At 35.4% G+C, this 25,923-nt stretch overlaps 1 protein-coding gene across 1 annotated transcript in view; it reads left to right on the plus strand.

Annotated features, from left to right (window-relative positions):
* LOC137931582 (fatty-acid amide hydrolase 2-A-like) overlaps positions 1 to 25,923 on the plus strand; it is a 45,295-nt gene that overhangs the window by 17,255 nt on the left and 2,117 nt on the right. Inside the window, exons 4-11 of the mRNA XM_068775025.1 lie at positions 9,676 to 9,844; positions 10,695 to 10,920; positions 11,480 to 11,697; positions 16,609 to 16,720; positions 17,591 to 17,769; positions 19,350 to 19,472; positions 22,788 to 22,889; positions 25,043 to 25,210. Coding sequence (XP_068631126.1) covers positions 9,677 to 9,844; positions 10,695 to 10,920; positions 11,480 to 11,697; positions 16,609 to 16,720; positions 17,591 to 17,769; positions 19,350 to 19,472; positions 22,788 to 22,889; positions 25,043 to 25,210 — 1,296 coding nt within the window. The 5' untranslated portion in view covers position 9,676. The remainder of the gene's footprint in view (positions 1 to 9,675; positions 9,845 to 10,694; positions 10,921 to 11,479; positions 11,698 to 16,608; positions 16,721 to 17,590; positions 17,770 to 19,349; positions 19,473 to 22,787; positions 22,890 to 25,042; positions 25,211 to 25,923) is intronic.

Below are 25,923 nucleotides of genomic sequence, written 5' to 3' on the forward strand. Positions count from 1 at the left end.
TAGAACCTTCCAGTGGCACATCTCTGTGTATATAGAGTTATCTCTTATTAGGGTCTGTCCTCTATTCCGTCCGGCCGCTTTTTTGGACTTTAACGGTTTTTTCAAATGCCCTCGCTATTGGGGACCTCTTGTACAACCTGTCTTGGGATCACAGGGACAATTTTTACTTGATAATTTATTCAAATTCGTTTTTTAACTATCTCACTCTTATATACTTCTTAGTATCTCTTACTCATTCTTCTTTTATCTGTCACAATGTTTTCCATTCTTATCAATTTTATTAACTGTCATTCTTTTCCTCATATACTTTACCGTTCCTCTTGGATTGCTACTTTATAGTTTTCAATTTATTTAATCATTTACTTATTTGGCATTTTGTTACATTCTCATTTCTAATATTAAAAATGGTGATCTGTGATAAATAATATTTCTTAGATAATTCAGAACACACCCATATTTAAGCATTATATATATTGATAAAAATATAGCAGTAGCAATACTGTCACGTTGGCAACACTTTTCACTTTTGTTATATCTCTTACATGTTTCTGTGTGGAAACGCAATATACAAACTTGCATTTTTCAAGTTCGTTTGATTGAAACATTTCAACTACAATATTTATTAGCATATAAGGAGAATAAAAATGTAAAATACCATAAACAATACAAATGTAATAGTACTGTTATATTTGAAAAATGTGGCAAGGAAGTGAGACGTTGAATGAACGGAAATTAGTATGGAATGAAAAGAATGAATACTAAATTGTGGAATGAAAGAAGATGAAATATAGATCTTACGAGGAATGACATAAGAGCGGAAGTGAAGAGGAATAAAAATCCTGTCCAAAAATTAGATAGGGATGCAAGAGGTCCTTGATAGGGGGAGCCAACTGCTTACTGATGCCGACACCCATCTCAAGAAAAAACCAACATAAGCTAATTCTTACCACTTGCATTAGGATCTATAACTTGCATAATTTTCTTTGAAACAACAAAACATTTATTGTAAATACATTACTAGGCGTCTAGTATTAAAAACATTCAGACGTGTATGTTAAATTTTACACTTGTATGCCTTTAAATGCATAATGCACTGTTTGTGGTCACACTTAGCATGTTCGTCATATTTTTAACATAGCTTCTAGCGTTTATACTTTTATATTCCGTATCCTAGAGCTCTAAGTTCAATGTTACACGTAAAGGATGCCATATCCGGATACATTTGGTTATGCCAATTTCACTAAGTTTCATACTTCATTTAACGTTATTATAGACTTGTCACAATCTAATAAAAAAACAATGTATCATGTTTCAGAGTTGTTGGGTTTCGATATAAAACAAGCACATTTAGGTATTTATTTAATGTTAAGAAATCAAATATGTTACACTTGTAAAATGTCCGTTGATGGTAGACGCAAAAAAAGATCGTCTTTTGTTAGAAGCCGGTGAAAGACGCCATGCGTTCCGATACACGCACTCAAGTACAAATAAAAAGTGTTAAGTTCGGATACAATATCGAACAAGAGTGATCAATTTAAACAAGGTGATTGGAATTCGATGAAAAAAAAATGGGCCACACATTTTATCCTATAATAAATCAACCTGTAGATATACACGAACAGCTTGGTTACAATAACTGTTTTCGTTTACAAATATGCGTTGTCAAATTATTATAGTAATGTCACAGAGTAAGTTAAACCAGTAATCCAATTTGATAGTAAACTGCAAGTTTTGCGTTCTATGTAATAAATTTTGATTAATAACCGACGTTGTTCTGTTAATTGAATTCAGCAAAAGTTGAGCCGAGCCCGAGCGGGGGAAGTCGCGCGGGACTGAATTTCAGCGTCTCGTATTATTCAGTTATGAAGTTACAACTTCATTTTTGTATGACGAGATATAATTAGGTTGGTAACAAAGTGAAGGTTTAACTTTGTTAAAAACGGTAGAGGTTTACGAAGTTGTCGCCGGGGAAAATTTTAATGCTTGATATAAATTCACACCTTTATAGTCATAATACCAGACTCAGCAGAAAGATATAGAGGAGAGGAACATTACCTCACTGGTGAAGAAAGAGGAGTGCCGCTAGACCTTATGGGAGTTCTGAGTTGAGTTGAGTTTTTAGGATAAAAAATAGAAAGGGATAAACAAATGAAAGAACAAGAATATTAACAACTTATTAAATAGTGATGAAATAGCTGTGATATTAGAAATGTATTTTAAGTGAGATACAGATAGTAAGAAAATAAAAAATATTTAACAATAAATAAATTGTTAAACATACGTAAAAATTGGAAGGCGAAGGAAGTGAGGCGATGTATGAAAGGAAAATATGGAAAGGAATGAAAGATATTATGAAGAAAATAAGAGAAAAGAATGAAAGACATTGAGAAGAAAATTAGAGAAAAGAATGAAAGATATTGTGAAGAAAATTAGAGAAAAGAATGAAAGATATTGAGAAGAAAATCAGTGATAAGAATGAAAGACATTAAGAAGAAAATTAGAGAAAAGAATGAAAGTTTTTGTGAAGAAAATTAGAGAAAAGAATCAAAGATATTGTGAAGAAAATTAGAGAAAAGAATGAAAGATATTGAGAAGAAAATTAGAGAAAAGAATGAAAGATATTGTGAAGAAAATTAGAGAAAAGAATGAAAGATATTGTGAAGAAAATTAGAGAAAAGAATGAAAGATATTGAGAAGAAAATTAGAGAAAAGAATGAAAGATATTGAGAAGAAAATTAGAGAAAAGAATGAAAGATATTGTGAAGAAAATTAGAGAAAAGAATGAAAGATATTGAGAAGAAAATTAGAGAAAAGAATGAAAGATATTGTGAAGAAAATTAGAGAAAAGAATGAAAGTTTTTGTGAAGAAAATTAGAGAAAAGAATCAAAGATATTAAGGAGAAGATTAGAGGAAAGAATAAAAGACATTGAAAAGAACAAAAGGGAAGTATGGAAATTAGTTAAAATTATTTGCAAAATATATAACATGGAGGCTATATAAAAAAAACTCAATTTTTTTTGCCACTCTGTGTAAGACAATTTCTATATAATTTTTAGGTTTCTTTTAGGATTGAATCTGCGACTTCGTAAGTCCCTTTTACTAGAGTACCATTCGTACCTTATAAAATAAGGCCGTGATCCAAATTACATAAAACCATATCCATTATGCAGCGAAGTAAATGTTTACCTCATTTGCTATTACCAATGCGCCGTCAGACATCATTGTGTATGTTAATTTAATCATCTGTTTGAGATACACGTCTGCGTGATAACGCTCGATTTGAGCAACTATCCCTTTTGACGCGGCGGTGGAGTGGTATCAAATGTATTGAATCAGTAGCGCTGCAATAGTATAACAAACCTATTAGATATCTAGAATTGTTGCTATAGGCTATATAGAATGTTTTCCATGTGAATTTTTGATATATATACCTTATGTATAGAGCATGTCATTGGTTCACTTAGTGGGATCCTTCCCACGCTTGGTTTATCGGATCATGGTCAGCCACCAGTTGAATGAGCTATTTTCCCCATTCAATGTCACTTCGTACGAGCAATTCTTGGATCTGGCAGCAAAACATACGAGCATAGCCCTCTCCATTGCTCTCTGGGTGACCATGAACCGTCTTATTAGACGTTATACTATATGCAAATAATGGCTTCCATTACACCAACAATCCAGAATCATACATTAAAATTTCCTTCTATTAAATTGAAACTATATTTAACCCTTTCGTTACCAGCGCCGTAGTTAGCGAACATCCACGTTATAATATGCTTATGTGTAGATCCCTGTTTTAAGATTTATCAAAGCCAAATAAAATACTAAGAATTATCCTTACTTCTATTTTTAATTTATATACCAGTAAAATCTTTAAATGTGTAAAACAAATGAGAAAATTCGAACATATTCAATGGAATCAGGCGTTACCTCGCGGAAGTTTATCCTAAGTACGAAAAGGACCAATATTTAGCCACTTCCGCACATGCAGTGGTAGTCGTGCAATAAAGTGCACCGCCCGCCAGTCCACTGATAAATATGCGGCAAACAATGCGAATCACACAACTGCCACCGCCAAATTACTCAACACGAGTTTCACCCCTCCACGGGGCATCTTCAGGAGTTATGTTACACCGATTAGTGCCAAACACAGAGAAAATTCGAATATCAGCTTACCGCCATGCAATGTGCATATTTCGCGGCGCACACGCCCGGTTGAGAAGCGTAACTTCGGCGAAACGGACTGCAGTCTATAAGAATACAGTCCATAGAATATAAGTAAGTTAGTAACAAAATTTACTTAACCCTTAGTAGCTTGATTTACGAAAGTATATATATAGTTAATATTCATACTACTCATAGATAAAATAAAACAATAATGACATTAGATTTTTTTTAATTTCGTTAGAAAGAATATTATACAACAGTAAAATACGTACAGCCAACCTATAAAAAAAAACTAAAAGTAATGTGAACATTCGGTTTAAAAGATTGGTATCAAAATTGAAACTCTAGGTTATTAAGGGTTAAAGGCTATATTAGTTATGGATTAGTATATGATACAATTTAACTGTAACACTAATTTTAAAAAAGTCGCTTAATATAAAAACTTACTTAAGATATTTTTTAAAGTAGAGGTTATTTCGTCATTTACATTCTCTCACAATTGTGTACTGATGTTAATATTTGAATAATAATTGCTATTTAACTTACAATAATTCTTTTACATAAATCTTAAACACTGTCCGTCTGTCATTGGTCGCCATCTTGATTTTTTTCGGACCTCTCTTTCTTCTATCGTTTTTCGGGATAGGGACTTTGATTTGACTTAGTTTTTCATTATAGATGTATTAATTTTTCCTATTTCTTCCGTCACAATATTTGCTATTCTATCTTCTTCTTTTTTTCATATTTTCTTTTATTCTTATTGCTTTTATGCATACCTTCTATGAATCTCCTACCATCCTTCGCCGCATTTTTAAAAATTCATCTTTACATTTTCTTTTACAATTCTCATTTGATTTTTCTTTAAAACCATATATACCACCACCATATATACCATACACAATTCTAATTTTTGAATATTTCTTCTTACTATATAGCAGATATTTTTATATACCTGTTTCTTTCTTTGGTCGGCCTTATGTTTTATTTATTTTTACTACCTCATTTATTACAATTTTCTCATCAGTGAGGCAATGCCGCCACTGTTTATTTTGACTCCCAATTCTATTTCCAGATCTGAAAATATGGGACAGTAAGCGATTGATCTTAATGATGAAGGGTCATACATTTTCCCGAAACGCCTGTATACTAAAATAACCTTTGTTTACATGTTTTTAAAAATTTCCTTTAAATTTGAATGTACACGAACAATGTGTGTTAATAGTGTATATATTGCACTATGTAGTCATGTGTGGCTCGCATGCGCCGGCGCACGCCACCCGCGTCGCAGGCGTTGCCCAACACTGGGTACGGCATCAAGGCGAAGCTTTATATTAGTATTCAAAAAAACTACAAAAGATACGTGAACGGTCGCATAATTGCCGACGACGTATTTAGCCATTCAACTGACAGACGTGTTACACATTTTATATATATGCAATTACAAAAATCCCTTAATATACAATAACCAACTTTTGAACAGGCTATCAAAAGGTTTATGCTCAGGATTTCTCCACGAGATCAAATTAATAAATTAGATCTGTAGATAATTAAAACAATTGACATAGTCCAGCTGATTCGTAAGTATGAAGTGGCAATTGCCACTTCGCATGTAGGATGACCGCTGGGGAGTTGAGTTTCTGGAGTGGAGACCATATACAAGTTGGACAAACGACCTTTTTAAGGCTTTTTAAGACGCTGGATGCAGATCACTTCGAACAGGTCTTGGTAATCTATGAGAGTAGCAGTGTTCATCAAAGGAAATGTTATAGCCATATGCCAAATATATGCCAAAGGCCGAGTCACTAATCGGTGTAACATTACTCCATAGGATGCCCCGTGGAAGGGTGAAACACGTGTTGAGTTTTAACGGTGGTAGTTGTGTAATTCGCATTGTTTGCCGCATGCGCATTTATCAGCGGGCTAGCGGGCGGTGCACTTAATTGCTCGACTACTGCTACATAGCGGAAGTAGCTATACATTAGGCCTTTTCGTACTTAGGATGGACTTCCGCAAAGTACCGCATAATCTTTTAGATATAGGAATAATTAGCTCTTCCTCTTTTTCTTACCTCCATTTCGCAACAGAAAGTCCCAGAAGTGGCAAACCTTTAGCATTCCGATTCTGGAGTAACCTAGAAATAACCTCAACTGCCTGTTGCTATTATCAGGAAAACCTCTTAAATTATCATTAACTTCGGAAACCCTAAGCAACTCTTGTTATGCTTATCGTATTATTAACCTGCTTATTAACATAAGTGGAAGGAATTAATAAAAGGTAAAGATAAAATTTATTAATACAAATGCAACTTTTAACAGGACTCGTTAAATTATTTCTTTAAATATATTTAACTTTTGACTCTACTCTGCTTCGCAAGGTAGTTGGAGAAGAAGCAGGAAGAAACTCCACAACAACACAAGTCTAATCAAAGTACAACTATATTTGTTTATGTTTATGTATATATTCTGTGAGATATAGCTTAAATAACAAATTAATCAAGCGACATCATTGCCAAGGATTCCTGTCATTTTAACATGACCTGTGGAAGCAACTTGTCGAATCTTCGACCAAGGCTTTCCAAGAAGGGTGTGATCTTCAGCAATGATGATATACGAATAAAAAGAAGATTTTGGATAAAATGCCTCTACCATAAATTTACATTTAATATAGGTATTTTTTATACCGAGAGTTTATAGAAGGCTGTACCCGCAAACTGGACATGTGATGCCGAGTTTGTCTCTACCTTCTACAATAAGAGAAGACTTCCACAGTTCGTTGATTTTGTAAAATATCTTCGAATCTAAAACTCACTTTTCATATACAAGAAGAACGTCAAAAAATTCTAATTTGATAGAAACTAAACTTAACTTTATCTCTAATGTAATTTTAAGTTGAAGAAGGCTTCAATTTAAAATAAAACAATGAATTCATGACGAAGTAGTGTGTGGATGTCACAAACCAGATTTTTGGACCTAAGTTACATTATTATAAAATTTACATTCACAAATAAAACGGGAATCGAATCCATTACCTCTCAAGTCACGATCATTAACCGCTACTCCACCACACAAACGTCGATGTACATCGAAGAGAAATCCAATTACTCGTTGAGAGGCGTTCCACTCCGTCGTAGCGAATGACAGCGCAATTATAGTTTGTCAGTACAGGAGGGAGTGTGTGGAGTAATGACGCAGATGTATTAAAAACAAAGTAATTTACCGGATGCGGCACTATTTGAATTAGAACATTGTTATTGTGCAATGTTGCTCGAAAACAATAATAGATCCAGTTGTATACTACACGACTTCTAATAACATTGGAAGTGTTAAAACCTTATCCATAGTATTTATTTAAGGTGGCTTTTATATCTATCCAATAGCCTTGTATGTAGTAGTTAATAACTTACTAACTTCAAGTACATATGGTTGTGTATTAAAATACACTTATGGTTGTGAATTAAAATGTTTTATGAAGTGAATAAATAGCTAAGTAAGAAAAGAACCAATATTTAGCCATTTCCACACATGCAGTCCGGATGGCATATAAATAACAAGCGGCGACGGACTGGGCTCACTCTGTGTTTGGTACTAATCGGTGTAAGATAACTCCTGAAGATGCCCCGTGGAGGGGTGAAACACATGTTGAGTGATTTGACGGTGGCAGTTGTGTAGTTCGCATTGCTTGCCGCATACGCATTTATCAGCGGGCTGGCGGGCGGTGCACTTTGTTGCACGACTACCACTGCATGTGCGAAGAGAATAAATAGCTAATTTGTCAGAAAAAGTTATATATTAAAAAAATTATATTTAAAGTTTATACACCTATTCAATCACCCTGTATAAAGTACTATTTGAATGCGAAAAGCCAATAACTTCTGGTCGTAATAACGGACTGTGTCGTATTGTGAAAAGAAAGATATGAGTGTGGAGTTGAAGGAATGGGTGGAAAATGGCACCATCGAACTACTAAAGGCAGATAAAAAACGACACCGTAAATTCCTAGATTATTCCAGAAAAGTTGTCAAGGATGTTATAAATAAAACTAAAAAACATGTTAGAAATATAACGTCGGGTGTGTTAAGAGAAAAATATTAAATAAACTACAAAAAAAGATGGAGTAAGGAATTTTAAATTGTAAACTAAATGAAGTTAAAGAATGAAGTTAAGTTAAGAAAGTTGAGCTAAGTTAAGAAATGAAAGATAAATAAGAGGCGATGTAAGGGTTGTGAATGAAAGGAAGAGACAAAAGAATACTAATGTTAATGAGGATGTAGCAATAGATATTGTGAAGGATGAGAGAGAACGAAATAAAAATGATATGATATATATATATATATATTAGTCCCTGGACAGATAGGGGAGGGGGACGGAGGCCATAAGTAAAATCTGCAATATTCCACATGAAAATATCACAGGGATACAAGTTTCGTTTTAATAGACCTGTAACTGTAAGGATTTAGGCATATCAAAAGCGTACATCAACATAATTCTAGCATCTTAATGAGACTAATTCGCTGCGTCTGCCGACTCGTATATACTCTTGTAAATGGATATGCCATGTCCAACGCCACTTTAGACGATCAATTATTCAAGCTACGTCGGTGATGATCTTTCTGCGGATTTCCTCTTTTCTGGTTCGATTTCGCATGACAGTCTTCGTTACTCTTCTAACTCATCACCGGTTATTATCACTGGTCAAAGATCTTCGACTTCAGACATTATTATTTTAAAGGTCACGATGTTTCGGAGCTTCCAAAAAGCTGTCCACCTGATTAGGTTTTGGCTAGTGGTCTCTTTCTTTATGTTGGATTTACTTAGCTGGTCGGTGTGCCCCGAGTATGTATATAACTTCTAGCGTATCAAGAAAAGGACCAATATTTAGCCACTTCCGCACATCAAGTGGCAGTCGTGCAACAAAGTGCACCGCCCGCCAGCCCGCTGACAAATGCGCATGCGGCAAGCAATACGAACTACACAACTGCCACCGTCAAATCACTCAACTCGTGTTTCACCCCTCCACGGGGCAGCTTCAGGATTTACGTTACACCGATTAGTGCCAAACACAGTGTCACTGTCGGTGATATACATGTGCGGAAGTGGCTAAATATTGGTCCGTTTCTTACGTAGGATGGACTTCTGCAAGGTAACGCCTGATTCCATTAAATATTCTAGCGTAGCACCTCTGACAGCTACATGAATAGGCACCGATGCTCGAAGAATTATTCGTCAGAAATGGCAGCGGACGGAGTCATATCTTTCATGCAGCCGTTGGTCGTAGGTGCCGAAAGGTTTTCGAGGGTCACTAGGCCACTAAGTTCACCGACGACATAGTCAAGGTTGTGACAAATCGCTGGATGCAGGCAGCGCGGGACCAGACATTGTGGCGAATTTTAATTGAGACTTTAAAAGCCTTGCAGTAAGAGCCTTAATAAATAAATGACTTTGGTATCTAAGCACTTCCTCTAACAATTCATGTTGCAAAGAGTGTTAACTAAATTAAAATCCCATCAGAATGGAGGTTGGCGTGTGGCTGGTCGGCGTGATGTTACGCCTGCTGGACTTGGTGCTGACGCCGCTGTACTGGCTGCGCCCGCGCGACCCTCGCCGCCTGCCGCCTCTGGACAACCCCCTACTCCTGCGCAGTGCCAAAGACCTTGCTAAAAGCATCAGAACTGGAGAGGTGAGTCGAAGAACTATTTCTTGATGACGAAAATGGCCGTTGTAGTCCAGCGGAATGGCTAGTAAGTTGAAGAGGTGGTATGCAGGTCACATAGTGCGCAGAACAGATGGCTATTGGGGCCATAGTTCTAGAGTGGAGACCATTGACCACATGAGACTATCTTATTAAAGTCAGCGGAAGAGGCCAAATGCAGGTAGTTTCCATCCGAACCTATAAGAAATGTAGGGGGTAATCCTATCTAGGCATACGATTACCCCTTAAATTTTATCATTCGAATATTCTATTGCTGATAATGATACTGCTGTGTGATAATGACCAATATTCCTCGAATTTTGCAGGAAAATTGCAGAAATTAAATTTAAAAAGAAATGAGAATAAGTATAAACAATAAAACAGCCAATAAAGCAAAATACATATGAAATGTACATAGAACAAAATGTTTAAAATAAAAGATAGAAATGTAAAACTGAGGAATGAGGTGAGGAATAAATGATATCGAATGAAAATGAAAGGTGGAAAAAATGTGTAAAGAAAGATGAAGTACGAAAAATTATAAGAAGCAAGAAAAGCGCGTAAATAAAAGTAATGTGAAAAAAAAGGAAATAAAACGACTCTGCCTTTCCCAAACATAAAACTAAAAAAAACTCTGTACAAGCCAAAATATGACGACGTAACTCAAAAATTAGGTTTTAAAGTTTCCATTGCAAAATACTTTCGTTTTCTCAAATTCACTGCTGTCTATCAAGAGAAATATTACAAACTTCGAATAAATGTCTTTCAAATCATTCTGTATTTATTCCACATCACAATTGGATTATAACTGGGTCTTATAAGAGTTCATTATCCACAGCTAACCAGCGAGCAAGTGGTGGAAGCTTTTATAGAACGCGTGAAGGAAGTTAATCCATACCTCAATGCGGTGGTTGACGAGAGGTACGGAGAAGCTCTGGAAGAGGCGAGGGTCTTGGACCAGAGGCTGCAGGAGGCACGAAGTACTGGCAAGATGGACGAGCTGCTGCAGAACAAGCCGCTGTATGGCTTGCCATTTACAGTTAAAGCAAGCTGTTCTTTAGCTGGTGCGTATTTTTATCTAATACATATTTATTTTAAGCGTAATGTCTGCCTGACACTGTCCGCTATTCTTCCCCTTTTCGGTGCACTTTGTTGCTAAATATTGGTCCTTTTCTTACTTAGGATGGACTTCTGCAAGGTATCGTCTGATTCCATTAAATATTTACATTTCTCGTTTTATTGCAGTTTCATTTGATCATAATTGAATTTAAATCTACTGAACGCATTTGAAATAAATAAAACATTGGCTCTTAAAAAATACATATTTTTATAGTCCGCAGAAAAAAATACTTTGGACATTTTTTAAGCTTGATTCGAATTTGTTGCACGCGAGTGTATTTTAACACGCCTTTTTTAGGTTTTGACGTCGAATGTTTAATAGAACTTTCTATGTACAGATTTTATTAACTCGGTTTATATTGGAATAGAAAAATATTGTTTTTAAATTCTTTATCTCAATTTTGATAAATTTCTTGCTCTTTCTCGTTTAGCATTACATTTGAGGATTTATTTTTAGTTTATATGTTTGTTGAGTCTTTCTTGCTTACCTTAATCGTCTGGCAGGGCTGTCCAACGCTGTGGGTTGCTTAGAACGGGCCGGGAGCCGTGCTGCTTGCGACGGTCATGCCGTACGCGCTGTGCGAGCAGCTGGCGCCGTTCCGCTGCTAGTCACCAACACGCCTGAACTGTGTCTCGGCTGGGAGAGCACCAACCTTCTTCACGGCACCACCAACAACCCCTACCGTCTCGACTGCACGCCCGGCGGCTCTTCCGGCGGCGAGGTCAGTACCAGTATCTACCTTAAGGTTCCTTCTCTTTAGCTTTTGAACATAACATCTTGTATGTTCAAAAGCTGCACTTCGCGGCGTTTTAATTTGCGTCGTGTTTCTTTGGAACGTAACTACGTCGCAAAGTGAGGTATTGGTGTACCAAACTTAGAATTAACTTTTATTTTTATTCGTCACACCAATCACGTTATACACTCAGCTATTTGTAGCTAAGAAAATGTAGTGGAAAAATAAAATATGTGTATATATTTTAACAAATTTAATGAGGTCAAGTCTGGGTTGTAAGTACGTAGCGTTTGTTTAATGTTCTGAACTCGCGAGAGTCTTATATTGATGCCAATTCGTGTATAATTCATGAAGTAGGAAGTGGTCTAACTCTTGCGTTCCCTTTTTATTTATTTCATTAAAACGTTTCGACTGAACGACATCTTTATAATTGACATTTCAACATTTATCTCGGTAAGTTACGGTATTTACAGCCGCTAATGACGCTCCATCATTAGTGGTTAGCAAAAGAGTTTATATAAATAAAGATATAAATAAACTAAATATTAAAAACATATTTTTAACAATCTCAAAAGAACGTGATTTAAAAATGTTTCACATCATCAGTCACAACTTGAGCTAATGTGGCGTAAGATAATTTAAAAAAAAAAAGTAGCTGAGCCATTTATCTCTCTTTTTTTATTAATTCTAATTTGTATCGCTGGTGTTTTTTTACAATATTTTTTTTTCTCTTTTACTAAACACAGACAGTTGGGAGAGGGTTGCCGCTGTTTGATACGGATCTTTCTTCTCCCAGCTGCGAGGCACGACAGCGTTTTATAATTATTTACAATTTTTCTTACACAATTTTCTCTTATGGGTAAATACAGCTAAAATTTATGCATATTAACAATACAATTTGGAAGTTTTACTCAATTATATATTAGTTGGTACATTATCTTATTTCAAGTCGCTGCCCAAGCGCTACATACCGTTAAATGCCTTAAGGTTTAGGACAACGTGCCGGGCCAACTGATCAAAAGATTCCGCTGTAGATTTTTTCTTGAGAAGGTCCGGTAAGTTGAACGGAGGTATATTAAGGTTTTCCCATTTATCTCCTCTTTTTTCCTTTTCTCTCTTACATTTATTTCTGTTTTTGTCTTCTATATCTATTGTCTTCTATCCCGTCTCCCTTCTTTTACGGAATCCACTATTTCAATTTTCTATATCACTCTCTTCAAACTCTCTAGCCTCTCCTCACCCTTCTCTGTATATCCTGCTTGTTTTCTATCTCACCCTCTACCTACTCTATAGTTTCTCTTATCTCTTCTCTCCCATGTCTTTCATCTCTGTCGTCTCGGTTATCTTTGATTTTTAATTTTTAACCACAATATTCACATAATAGCGCAAAACAAAATAACACTACATTCTTTTTATCAAGCATTACGTAAAAAGTTAAAATCCTGTTAAGTAGTTTGTTTTATACCCTGAACTTATTAAGCGCTACCATTTTTACACACCGAGGAGTGTTACACCGGTTTTATGTCTGATATAAAACTTACAGTAAAAATGTTAATAAGTCTGAATTAATAGAACTTAGACACGTGGACGAAGACGATGTGTATTTGTTTTTTTTTTTTTTTTGGTATAAGAAACCTCAGCTGTATTCTTTTATACGTGGCGATTGGATTGGATTATAGATAAAAAAAAGCTTAAACATATATAGTACATATATAAGCAAAAAAGGTTTTACACCTATTCCCAATTATCCTGTATAAAGATATCACGCTGAAAAAAGTTTTTTTTCTATTGTAATGCAAAAGGCTAGTAGCTTCTATAAAAAATAATTATTTTTAATCTGTAGAAATTCGAATTTTAAAAATGTTTTTTTCTTACTATATTATTATTACGTATTTACTATATCTAAAACCATTGATTGGATAGAGTGTCCTATATTAATTGATAACAATTAAGCCGTACACTTCCTTTAAAGCCTTTACATATATAACCAATGATCCTGTAGAAAGAACAAAGCAAAGAGACCTTCTTCACCATTGATGTAAAGTTAATCAATCTTGAAGTTAGATATAATGGCACGCGTATATGACTGTTGATGCGTATATGGTTAGTTTTTTTATGGATTTCGATAATTTTATGGTGGAATAATAATATTTATTCACACCAGTAATTTATTACGATTTCCCGAGAGCTGACATAGGTATAAATTTAAATATTGAAATAATTCGACAATCAATCAAAGGGAAATATAATCGTCTAAAAAGCCGCATGTGGCTCGCGGGCCTCAGTTTGACCACCCCTGGCGTATATATTTATTTCTTTTAAACTTTTACACCTGTTGTGGATCTCTCATTCCCTCTATCTTATTGTAGGGACAGGAATATATTTATAATTTATTTTTTCTTTACTTATATAACCAATGATCCTATGTAAGGAACAAAGCAAAGAGATATCCTTCACCAATGTTAGTTACTAATTGCGACCCGCATAACAAACGTAAAGCCAACGGATAGCAGACCAAAACGCTTTGGAACACAGCCAAACACGCACATATATTTGCGTGATGTATTATTATATGCAAACAGTATTGCTAACAATATAAGATAATACTGAACAATGTACGAGGTATGTTGAAATTAAGGTGCGTTTTCATTAAAAAAAATTTACATTTTTTTATTAACAATACGTCATTTTGTTGTCAGGAAATTAGTGAAAATCAAGCTTTTCAATTTGTTTAATTTGTTAATCATAGAACAGCACATCTATCGCAGACAACCAGATTAGTTCGACTAAATGATTGCAAGGAAATTATATGGTAAACACCTATCCGCTGGTCTGAACAAATCAATAACTTGACTCTCCAATGCTACTGCTCTGAAAACAGTAAATAATAATATCGAATAGAGCTTCAGGGGCGGCTTAACTATAGTGCAAAGTGTGCAATGCACACAGACGCCGCCGTCTCAGGGGGCGATGCGGCGCTCGTTGAGACAGCTAAGAACATCGTCTTGGACCAACATGGCCGTAACTAATACAATACACCTATCCCTCGATTTACACGGTAGATACGTTCCTGAGAAAAACGTGTAAATCGAAAATTTTAAATTTTCAAGTCAAAACCGTGTAAATCGAAAAACTTGCAGAAAATGCATAATTTTGCTATTTAACAGTTGTGATGATTTTTTTCAATATTTTTAAGTGTACACTGAAATAAAAATAAAATGCATTGACAAGTTAAAATATTTAATATATTACGGAAATACTGTTTTTTATTTATTTAATTAATATACATTAAACAGAAGAACAAAAAATAAAACCAAAGGTGTTTTATTATTTTTTATCACTCAGAAATTACTCTCATTCTTTTTTTTCGGAATCGGAGGATCGAATTCACTTTCATCACTCGATGCTTGAAGCATAAATATTTACATTATAAGAGATGATAATGAAATAGTGACGTACCGTGTAAATCGGGGGATAGGTGTACTGTAAGCTACTTATAGAATAGCTTGTTGGAATACAGTTGTATGTTACAGCAAAGTTAATAGTTATAGCTGCGAGGGGAGGGGAGGTCAGGCCTAGGGGGCGCCAGGGTTTCATTGCACACGAGCTAGAGCCGCCCCTGTAGAACTTGTAGTCGATTCCCATAAGGTGTTTCAAGATCAAAATCAAAAAATAAATCAAAATAACTTTAATTTTATATATGCAGGTAGTTTGATATTATGGAATTTTGACCTTGTTCTAAAGTAAAGATCGTTTCTAACCAAAGTTTACATAACGCAATGCAACCTTTCAAGCGCATTATACCGCTTGGTTGCTTTAACTATTTATAATAAATCAAATAATGCACTCTCTGCACGCGTCAATATATTCTGTGGGTAAACAGAAAAAACACATAGCCCATATTAAACGGTGTGATCACATTGTAAATTCGTATTGTCATTATATTTTAAATGTACGACATAGGTCTTCCGTATAGATTTCCAACAGGATGGGTTGGAAGTTCCCAGGTGGCAAAATAAAATAAAAGATAAAGTACTAGCTAAATGCGACGGATTCCGTATGAACCTTTAGATCAGTGTTCCCCAAACTTTTTTGTGTCGTAGACCCCTTGCCATGGTTTTCCGTGTTGGGTAGACCCCCTACTTACCTAATATTGATTTCCTGTAAATTTCTAACTGTAGTGAAGTTTAGTGTTAAAAACTTGAAGTAAAAACACATGTTAATTTACACATTTATTAATTGAATTTAAATTAAAACTACTCAAAATAAAATTTTGTTTCTACTATACCAACTAAACCAATCTATTATACTAACATCCTACAACTTACACAATTTTATAAACATATATAATATTTTTTTATTTCATAGGTACTTTTATAAATAATGTAAATGTTTTGATATTATAAGATAGTATGATGTAAGTAAATAGGTACTTATCAGTGTGTGTTGAGATCCACTATCGTGGACCCCCATTTTCATTTCATGGACCCCCAAACTTTTCGCTGACGTAGACCCCTTGCAGGTTGTCATAGACCCCTAGTGGTCGATATAGACCACTTTGGGAATCATTGCTTTAGATTATCAGATGAACGTCAAAATTATCCCTTATTTCGTCAACAACATTTCAGCATTAGAATGTCCCAATGTGCTTACAATGATGATTTAATCAAAGGGGGAGTTCTTTTTGATTCTCGTTCACATTAGATTGTACTCTAGTGTCCTTCTTCACGTACACTAGTGTACATTATAAATGTGTAGTGGTACATGAATTTATTTATTAGTACCTTTAGTAGTAGTTTTATGTTATACCTAATTAGCACTGGTCGCGTGCCTTTTTGAGAAATGTTCCAGAGATTGAAATAATACAATTCTGTAACCCACTGTTTATATTACATACAGGGTGCTCTACTAGCAAGCGGCGCGTCTATTTTCAGCGTGTCATCAGATATTGCTGGCTCTATCAGAGTTCCAGCAGCCTTCTGCGGTCTCTTCGGACACAAGCCCACTCCCGGTGAGTCCCACGCGTGACACATTTATAACTACACTAGCTGATCCCGCAAACGTTGTTTTGCAAAAAAAAAATGATATTTTAATTTACAAATAAAAAATAAGGGTTGATCGTAGAGGGGTGAAAATTTATGGTTGTATGTATTCTTGTATGCTGTATCATAAAAAAATAAAAACAAAAAATTTCGTTAAAAAAATATTTTTTTTTTTTTAAGTGTGAACAACCTTTATCACTTAGGGGTATAGAAAATAGATAGTAACCGATTCTCAGACCTACTGAATATGCATATTAAATTTGGTAAAAATCAGTCAAGCCGTTTCAGAGGAGTTCAAGTTCGAACACCGTGGCACGAGAATTTTATATATTAGATTTATCCAAAAAATATGTCAGGGTTCAGGAGTGAAGACCACGGACCAGAAAGCGCTGCGTAGGAAATCCACGCATGAGATAAGGAGACGATGTTGCAAAGATCGGAAGACGCTGGATGTAGACCGCTTCCAACTGGTCCTTTTGGATATCTCTAACGGAGGCCTTTATCTAGCTATGGACGTCTTACGGCTGAAGCAACCATGATGAAGTCTCGAGAATCGCACCGACAATTTTATATATATTTTATACCAGCAGCAACCATTTTACGTCGCTTTTACGAAGGCAAAATAATTTAACATTTTCGTTAATAACATGTAAAATTATTTTCTTATATCATTATTATTTCACCCACTGCTGGACTTAGACCTCCCATATATTTCTAATAGAATCAATTTGAAGCGAACTGCATCTTGTCTTTTCATATGACATTAAAGTCATCTATTTACCTCGTGGACGGATGCGTATTTCTCATATAACATTTCTAATATATTATATTTGCGCTAGGCATCATTCCGATAGAGGGCCACATCCCCACGCTCACGGATGAGCAGTACCCAAAGTTCCTGACGGTGGGCCCCATGTGCCGGCATGCTGACGACCTGGTCCTCCTCACCGGCGTGATGGCAGGTGACAAGGCCCATCTCCTCAAACTGGACGAGCCTGTCGACATCTCTAAAATTAGGGTAAGCTCTATTGGGTTGGTAATTAAAAATTTGTCAAAAATCTTAGCTGTTATGTTGAATTAAAATTTAACAAATAGATATACGTGTCGAGGATTATGTATTCCTATAAAAATAGAATACATAAAAAATATAAGTCTAAGCTGTATACTACTCTTTACGTCTACACAAATCAGCGAAATTTATAGAATCTAATCTTAACTGGTTTAATTTTTCATCACTTATACAATTTAAGTAAAGGGGTGAACTTAACGCCGAAGGCTTTTTTATCTAATAAACCGTTAGGCGTTGCAGAAATAAATTAATGAAGGTAGGCCACAAAAAAGACAAAGAAAAGGAAAATAAAAAGATGAGTGGGAAAATAATCACTAAGATATTAAAAATTATACATAAATATACTATAATACCAAGTAAGAAAAGTACCAATATTTAGCAACTTTCGCACATGCAGTGGTAGTCGTGCAACAAAGTGCACCGCCCGCCAGCCCGCTAATAAATGCGTATGCGTCAAACAATGCGAATCACACAACCGCCACCGCCAAATCACTTAACACGTGTTTCACCCCTTCACGGGGTATCTTCACGAGTTATGTTACATCGATTAGTGCCAAACACAGAGTGAAAAATACCTTCATTTTAATATTGACATATACTGTTTATATATATGTAATAAATAATAAAGTCCAAGTGTTATATCGGTCGGTATTCGCGTATGAGTAGGCTTACCATACGTCCCGGTTTGACCGGGATAGTCCCGGTTTGAGATCCCTGCCCCGGGTTCCTGGCCGGTCTGCCTTAGCGTCCCGGTCAAACTTGAACAGCACCGACACCCCAACCAATCTTTCCCCCGTGCCACCCGCGCCAAAATTCTAATGAAGCTAATTACTCCGAGAAACGGGTCCAGCTATTCACCCATTTTCACAAGCAGAATATTCAGGTGCCAAATTTAAAAAAAAATTGTGGAGTTTGCTATTTGTCTACACGGTACTTCAGCGTCAGTGGAAAGAATTTTTTCACAGATAAAAAAAATGTGGTCTGACGATCGGGGGGGGATGGAAGAATGCGTTGTGGAAGCCTTGCTTACGTGCAAACTCAACTTGAACATGTCATGCAGTGAATTTTATGACAAAATAAAGCACGACAAAACGATTCTGAAGAAAGTGCACTCTAGTGAAAAATATAAAGCAAGCGTGGGTGAAAAATAAAACCGGGAAAATTTTTAGTGTTGTTTGTATTAATTGTAGTATGTCTCTTTTTCTTTTTAATAAAAAATATATTCACATTAATTAATATGTTTTCAATTCATAATAATTTTGATTCCATTTCAAATATGAAAAACACAAATTAAGCGAAAAGTAAAATGAAAATGAGCCTCTTTCTCTTCTGCGTCCCGGTTTGGCTCTTCGTAATTATGGTAAGCCTACGTATGAGTGATACATGTCTGTTATGTATGTATAGTATTATATGTTGTATTTCCCTCCTTGCATCTCTATATTTATACAGGTGACTGTCTTTTATTATACAATTTTAAAAAGTGTATATAATATATTTTCAGCTGATACGATGATGATTAATGCTTCCAGGTGCATTACATGACGGAGGCGTCAAACTCTCTGGCGTTTATTCCGGTGGAACGCGATATCAAAGACGCCATTGTGGACGCCGCGCGCTACCTACAGCGGGACTGCGGCGCTACCATCAGCGAGGTAACCTTTTAGGGAGGGGGAATACTCCTCACGTACACCCCTATCTAATTTTACATAGGTCTTAACAATTTTAATATCATCCTATCATCATTTATACCACAATTCTATAACATACATCACAGTATATTGTTTTACGATCGTTATCACATTTTTTTAAAAAAAATATATTATTATCTTCATATTTTGCTTACAGTTCTTGTTTTACTTTTATTTTAATTTTCTTTCTGGTTTAACTACACACTGGGTTTTACTGGGGTATAATCATTTCCAAATAGTATGTATAAACTTGTAATAAAATCTCTTTGACTGTACCATTTCTATCTGGCTTGTTTTAATGACATTGCAAAGGTTAGATTTTAAAAAAGTTTTTTTTTTTACAAAAAAGCAACCTAAGGAGAAAATTACATACATTTTGATTTTCTCGATCCCGGAATTTTGATGTCAGATTGAAAGTGCATCGTTTATTATGAGCTTATGCCTTGAGGCAGAACCATTTATTCGGATCTTTACCTCCAATAACTGACTAGATTGAAGAAATAGGTTTTTTTTTTGGTCCCCGCTGTTGGTGACCTCTTGTTCCCCTATCTCGTGTGGGACAGGGACTTTTTAATTCTAGTAATTTATTCATTTCTTTTTTTTTATTATTATCATTCTTCTCTTTCATATCATCTTATCTGTCGTACTATTTCTTTCATTCTACAATTTTCCCATTTCATTTCATTCCATTAGCCATACATTCATCCTCAACCACTACATTCTAGGTTTCCTTACTATTTTATTTTGCAACATTATTTATTTTTACCTATTGCATTTATTACCACCTTCCTGCAGTAGCTGAGGAAGCATAGTCTCTCCCCTTCGTCTTGCATGATGGCCGAGATGAAGAAATAGGTTAGAAAACCTCAAGGATTTAATAAAAAGAAGGGGTGTGGTCTTGCATCACAATAACGGTGAAATATAAGAGAATTTGGCAAGGAGGTGACAATGCCACGTAGCCCTGGCCTTGCACCTTCAGGTTTTCAAGCGTTTCGGTTTTTTCTTAAGACAGCGTTAGGCAACAAAAGAGAACTGCAAAAACTATAATACCTGTCGCGGTTTTTACTAGAAATCCCAAAATTTCTACAGCATCTGCATTATGTCACTTCCTACATGCAGAAGTCATCTAACAAAACTATATCCTTAAGTTGAATGTAAATTAACTTTAAAAAAAAAAATTATTTTCACAATATTTTCCATGACTTATTATAAAGAGTTCAACATTTTATTGGAATCCTATCATCGTAGTTATTTATTATTATATATATACAGGGTGGCCCATAAGTCCTTTGAAAAGTAAAATTTGAATAAAACGAACAGGGTGCGCGTGAGCGGTGCAGGGGAAACGGGGGGAGTAACTTCGGTTTCTGGGAATTTAATCGCGATGGAGCGTTTTACCGGAGCAGACCGTGCGTTTTGTGTGCGCAAGTTTTATAAAAACGACAATTCGGCAACCGTTGCGCGGCGTAAATTTCGAGAACACAAAGGTTTACACAACTTTGACGACACTCCAACTCTTCAAACGATTAAGAACTGGGTTGCGAGGAGCGTTCGAGGAGACCGGTTCGACGTTAGATAAACCGCGGTTGGGTCGCTCAAGGACGTCACGTACGGAACAAAACATAGACACAGTGACACAGTCTATTCGCGAAGATCCGACACAGTCAACTCGTAAGCGCGCCAGAGCATTAAACGTATCCAGGACATCGTTACAACGGATTTTGAAGAAAGATTTACATATGCACCCTTACAAAATTCAGTTGGTTCAAGAATTAAAGGAAACTGACGGTATTCAAAGACAAAATTATGCGAATGAAATGTTGAATCGGTTTACTTCCTTCAATAACATAATGTTCTCTGACGAGGCTCATTTCCATCTTAACGGGCATGTTAGTAAACAAAATTGCCGTTATTGGAGCCCCATCAATCCAAAACTTAAGCATCAGAAGCCCTTACATAGTCCGAAAGTGACTGTTTGGGCCGCTATGTCAGCCCATGGTATCCTAGGGCCTTACTTCTTTGAGGATGGCAGAGGGCGCGCAGTTACTGTTACGTCGGAGCGATATGTGGCTATGATCGAAGAGTTTTTCATACCAGAATTGCAAAACTTTTCAGGCTTTAATGCCAGGACGTGGTTTCAACAGGATGGGGCCACTTCTCACACCTCTAACACTGCTATGCCCGTTATCCGTCAACTTTTTCCTGGCAAAGTGATCTCTAAGAGAGGAGACATTTCCTGGCCTCCACGTAGTCCAGATCTGACCCCGATGGATTTTTTTTGTGTGGGGCTACCTTAAGGCTAAAGTATACGACACAATCCCGCGGTCAATTGAGGCCCTAAAAGAAAACATTCGCAGAGAAATGACAAGCATTTCAGCAGTGACGTGCCGCGCAGTCATCGACAATTTTAGACGTTGTTTGCAAGAGTGCCGTGATCGCAACGGATTACATTTAGAAGATGTTATTTTCAAAAAATAATTCCCGTTTTTTAAGCTTTTTTTGTAAATAAAAATTAAATTTATAATGTAATTAGTTTTATTTTAATAATTTTTTTTCATATCAAAGGACTTATGGGCCACCCTGTATTATGTTTATATATATGAGTATAAATATGTTTAACATATAAGTATAAAGGTTAAATATATAGGGTTTACATATATATTTAAACTTTTATACAGATAGAACAGAAATAATGACGGAAATTAACTTTTTCACATGTTTGCTAAATGCATTAAAACAGAGGTGTCAAACTTAAAAGCTAACTTGGACCGAATCAACAATGCTTACTTAACTTTAAGTTAGCCAGTAAAAAATCAATATTTATATTGTAAGACGTGGCGTGGCTAAGCTCCCCGCTAGGGGGACTGACGTCATAGTTAAGACTGCCGGAAATCGCTGGCGGCGAGGAGATCTCTGGGGATGGTCAACGCCTTGTAGTGGGCATCTATAGGCTAACTAAAAGTACATTGTAATAAACATATATAAACTTCTGTTACCTCTAATACTTGGCTTCTCTTCTCTAATACTTTCTTTCCTATTTCGGAAGACATTTATTTTTGGATCGTAAAAATGTTCATTTCGGACCGCTGGTTTGACACCCCTGCATTAAAAGTACGAATTCTTTATATACCCTCATTTATTCCCTTAATATCAGGATATAAAAACAAAAAACATATAAACATAGTGACGGTAGAGTTAATTGCACATACAATTGTTCTGAACTGCATCTTCAAAGAAATTTTAGCATATTACAGAGAATATAAGATTTATTTGTTTCAGAAAAAATTTAAAGCCTTGGAAGACTCGGTGGAGATGTCCATATCAGTATTCTTCTCCATGAAAGATATGCCCAATTTATTACAAGACCCTGCAAACCCCAAGGTGAGTGAAAGCTTTAAAAGGGGCGAATGTATAGCTCATTTATTGTTATTTATTAATGGTACATTTATATACCAGAGGTTGCCAACCTGCGGCTCGCAAGTCACATGCGGTTGTTTATCGATTATTTTTGGCTGGAATTGATTGTTGAATTATTAAAATATTTTAATTATACCTTCCGTCAGCTCCTGGGAAATCGAAACATATTACTGGTGAAAATAATTATTATTATTCCATCATAAAATTAGCAAAATCCAAACACCTATCAGAATTAAATAACCGGAATCTTGAGTATTATTGAGAAAATACAGTTTTCATTTCTATATTAAAATATTAAAAAAATTGTTATCGTTTTGTATATTTTAAAACTTTTTTAAAATTACTTGTCAAAAATTTAAAATTTCGAGAATTGGCCCGTATTATCAAGGCATATGGCCACCCCTGCTATATCTAGAAATAAATTATAGAAATATTAAACAACATGATGATAATGTAATAAACTAAAGTTTTCTAAATTCGTATTACCGTACCCGGCGATAAATATTGCACATCGACTTTTGGAAAGAGAGAATCAGCTAATTTCGGCTTCGTAGAGCACTATCTCTGTCCCACGCTACCAATGTGACGTTTTATCAGTCTTCGTATTTCGTGCGAAATTAGCCGATTGTCTCTTTCCAAAGGCCGATGTGCAATATTTTGCCGGGTACTACTACGTATTAATATTAATAATTGTTTATTATTTGTACCTGTAGTATATTTGCAGAAGTTATGGACCATTCACATTATAATAGAAAAAATAAATTAATGTAACATATTTCAGAGTTATTACTATATACAGTATGATTGGTAATAGATGTAAGAACTTCCAAATTTTTTGCTGACTAAATTAGTGCATATTAACTTTTTTTAAACTTTTAACACCTAAAACCTATCATCCTATATATCAGAATTTGATACGTACATTCGACGTATCAAACTTATAAGTCATCGATGGAAGCTTTCTGTTGTAATCCAGTTTATACCTACCAAGTTAACCTGACGGATGAGATCATCTTAAGATCTGTTCACAGCTACCGTCCACTTGTGCGGCTTGCACCATCATAACAATAAGTACACCAATACCTCGCTTTGCGTCGTTTCGTTTTGCGTTTTTTTCGAAGTTTCGTCTTTGCTTAATTAGTACTAATTTTCACTGTGCGTCGTTAGATTTTCGAGGATGCGTTGTTTTGGGTTCGAGTCTTTTTTTTTCTAAAAGATGGCAACACTTTTGTTTCTAATTGCGCCATGCCATCAACACTCGGGGATTCCCTTTCTAACTAAAAACCAACGCAATTTGATTACAGTTTTATTTTAACTTTGTTTTGATAATTTTAGAGTTCAGTTTCAATTAAGTAGAGTGTTGTGCTTCTTTTAAAAGATAATAATAAATTTAATTGAAATTTCACGTGTTTTTTCTGATTACAAAAAAGGTATATATTTTTTCAATTTATTTATTGGCAGAGTTATATTATTTTTGTTTTTTAAATGTTTACATTGTTCAATTTTCTTTTTAAAAAGTAGTGTTTTCGTAACCCTGGAAACCTATATTCGATCTTTACATTGTTTGCTATAGAAAATCTTAATTCACTTTGCGGCGTTTTAATTTGCGTCGTGTTTTTTTGGAACGTAACTACGACGCAAAGTGAGGTATTGGTGTATTGACAATATGAAATCTGTTGGAGTTTTTTTTTGTTAATTCTAATTTGTATCGCTGGTGTTTTTTTTTACAGTATTTATCTTTCGCTTTAACTAAACGCAGACAGTTGGGAGAGGGTTGCCGCTATTTGATACGGATCTTTCTTCTCCCAGCTGCGAGGCACGACAGAGTTTTATATTATTATTTTTTTTTACAATTAATTTTTACACAATTTTCACTTACGGGTAAATACAGTTAAAATTTATACATATTAACAATACAATTTGGAATACACAATTATATATTAGTTGCTACATTATTTTATTTAAGTCGCTGCCCAAGCGCTACAGACCGTTAAATGCCTTGAGATTTAGGACAATGTGCCGGGCCAACTCATCAAAAGATTCTGCTGTAGATTTTTTCTTGAGAAGGTCCGGTAAGCTGATAATATAGCTGTAATAGTTAAATGTTTCTTTCACAGAGAGATAAGAGCCTTGTTGTGGAACTGATAAAGTCCATATTGGGTTGCGCGTCGCGGTCGCTGCAAGGACTTGGATTTGCGCTGATCACACGCACGCGTCTCTTCATCCCGGCAGCTCGTCGAACCCACTACCAGTTACAAGCCCACGCTCTCAAAGAGGAAATCACGGTAACCAATCCCACATTCATATCAGCTGATAGACTCCCACTGCTGAACATATGTCACTTTGTGTACTACATAGTTAAACTCGCGCGGTCTTTTTTAGACAAACATACGAAATAAATTAAACGTAATCTTATTGTCTTTTTAATGGAAACTATACAGATGACAGTTATCCTCCTAGGGAATCCTTAATATTGTTATAAACCACGAGTTACAGAACCCTCTAAACCAGAGTTCCCCAAACTTTTTTGTGTCGTAGACCCCTCGCCATGTTTTTCCGTGTTGGGTAGACCCCCTACTTACCTGATATTGATTTCCTGTAAATTTCTAACTGTAGTGAAGTTTAGTGTTAAAAACTTAAAGTAAAAACACATGTTAATTTATACATTTATTAGGTTTTTACAAGTTCAAAATGTATTGCGACCACAAAGCGAATACCAACATCCTACAACTTATACAATTTTATAAACTTAAATAACATTTTTTTAACTTTATAGGTACTTTTATAAATATTGTTAATGTTTTGATATAATAAGATAGTATGATGTAAGTAAATAGGTACTATCAGTGTATGTGTTGAGATCCACTATCGTGGGCCCCCATTTTCATTGCATGGACCCCCAAATTTTTTTCGCTGACGTAGACCCCTTGCAGGTTGTCGTAGACCCCTAGGGGTCGATATAGACCACTTTGGGAATCACTGCTCTAAACAATAAACA

The sequence above is a fragment of the Battus philenor genome, unplaced genomic scaffold (assembly GCF_028537555.1).
Source record: "Battus philenor isolate CCGP_79_NKW_IND1 unplaced genomic scaffold, ilBatPhil1.0.hap1 SCAF_8, whole genome shotgun sequence".
NCBI classification, from domain to species: Eukaryota; Metazoa; Arthropoda; class Insecta; order Lepidoptera; family Papilionidae; genus Battus; species Battus philenor.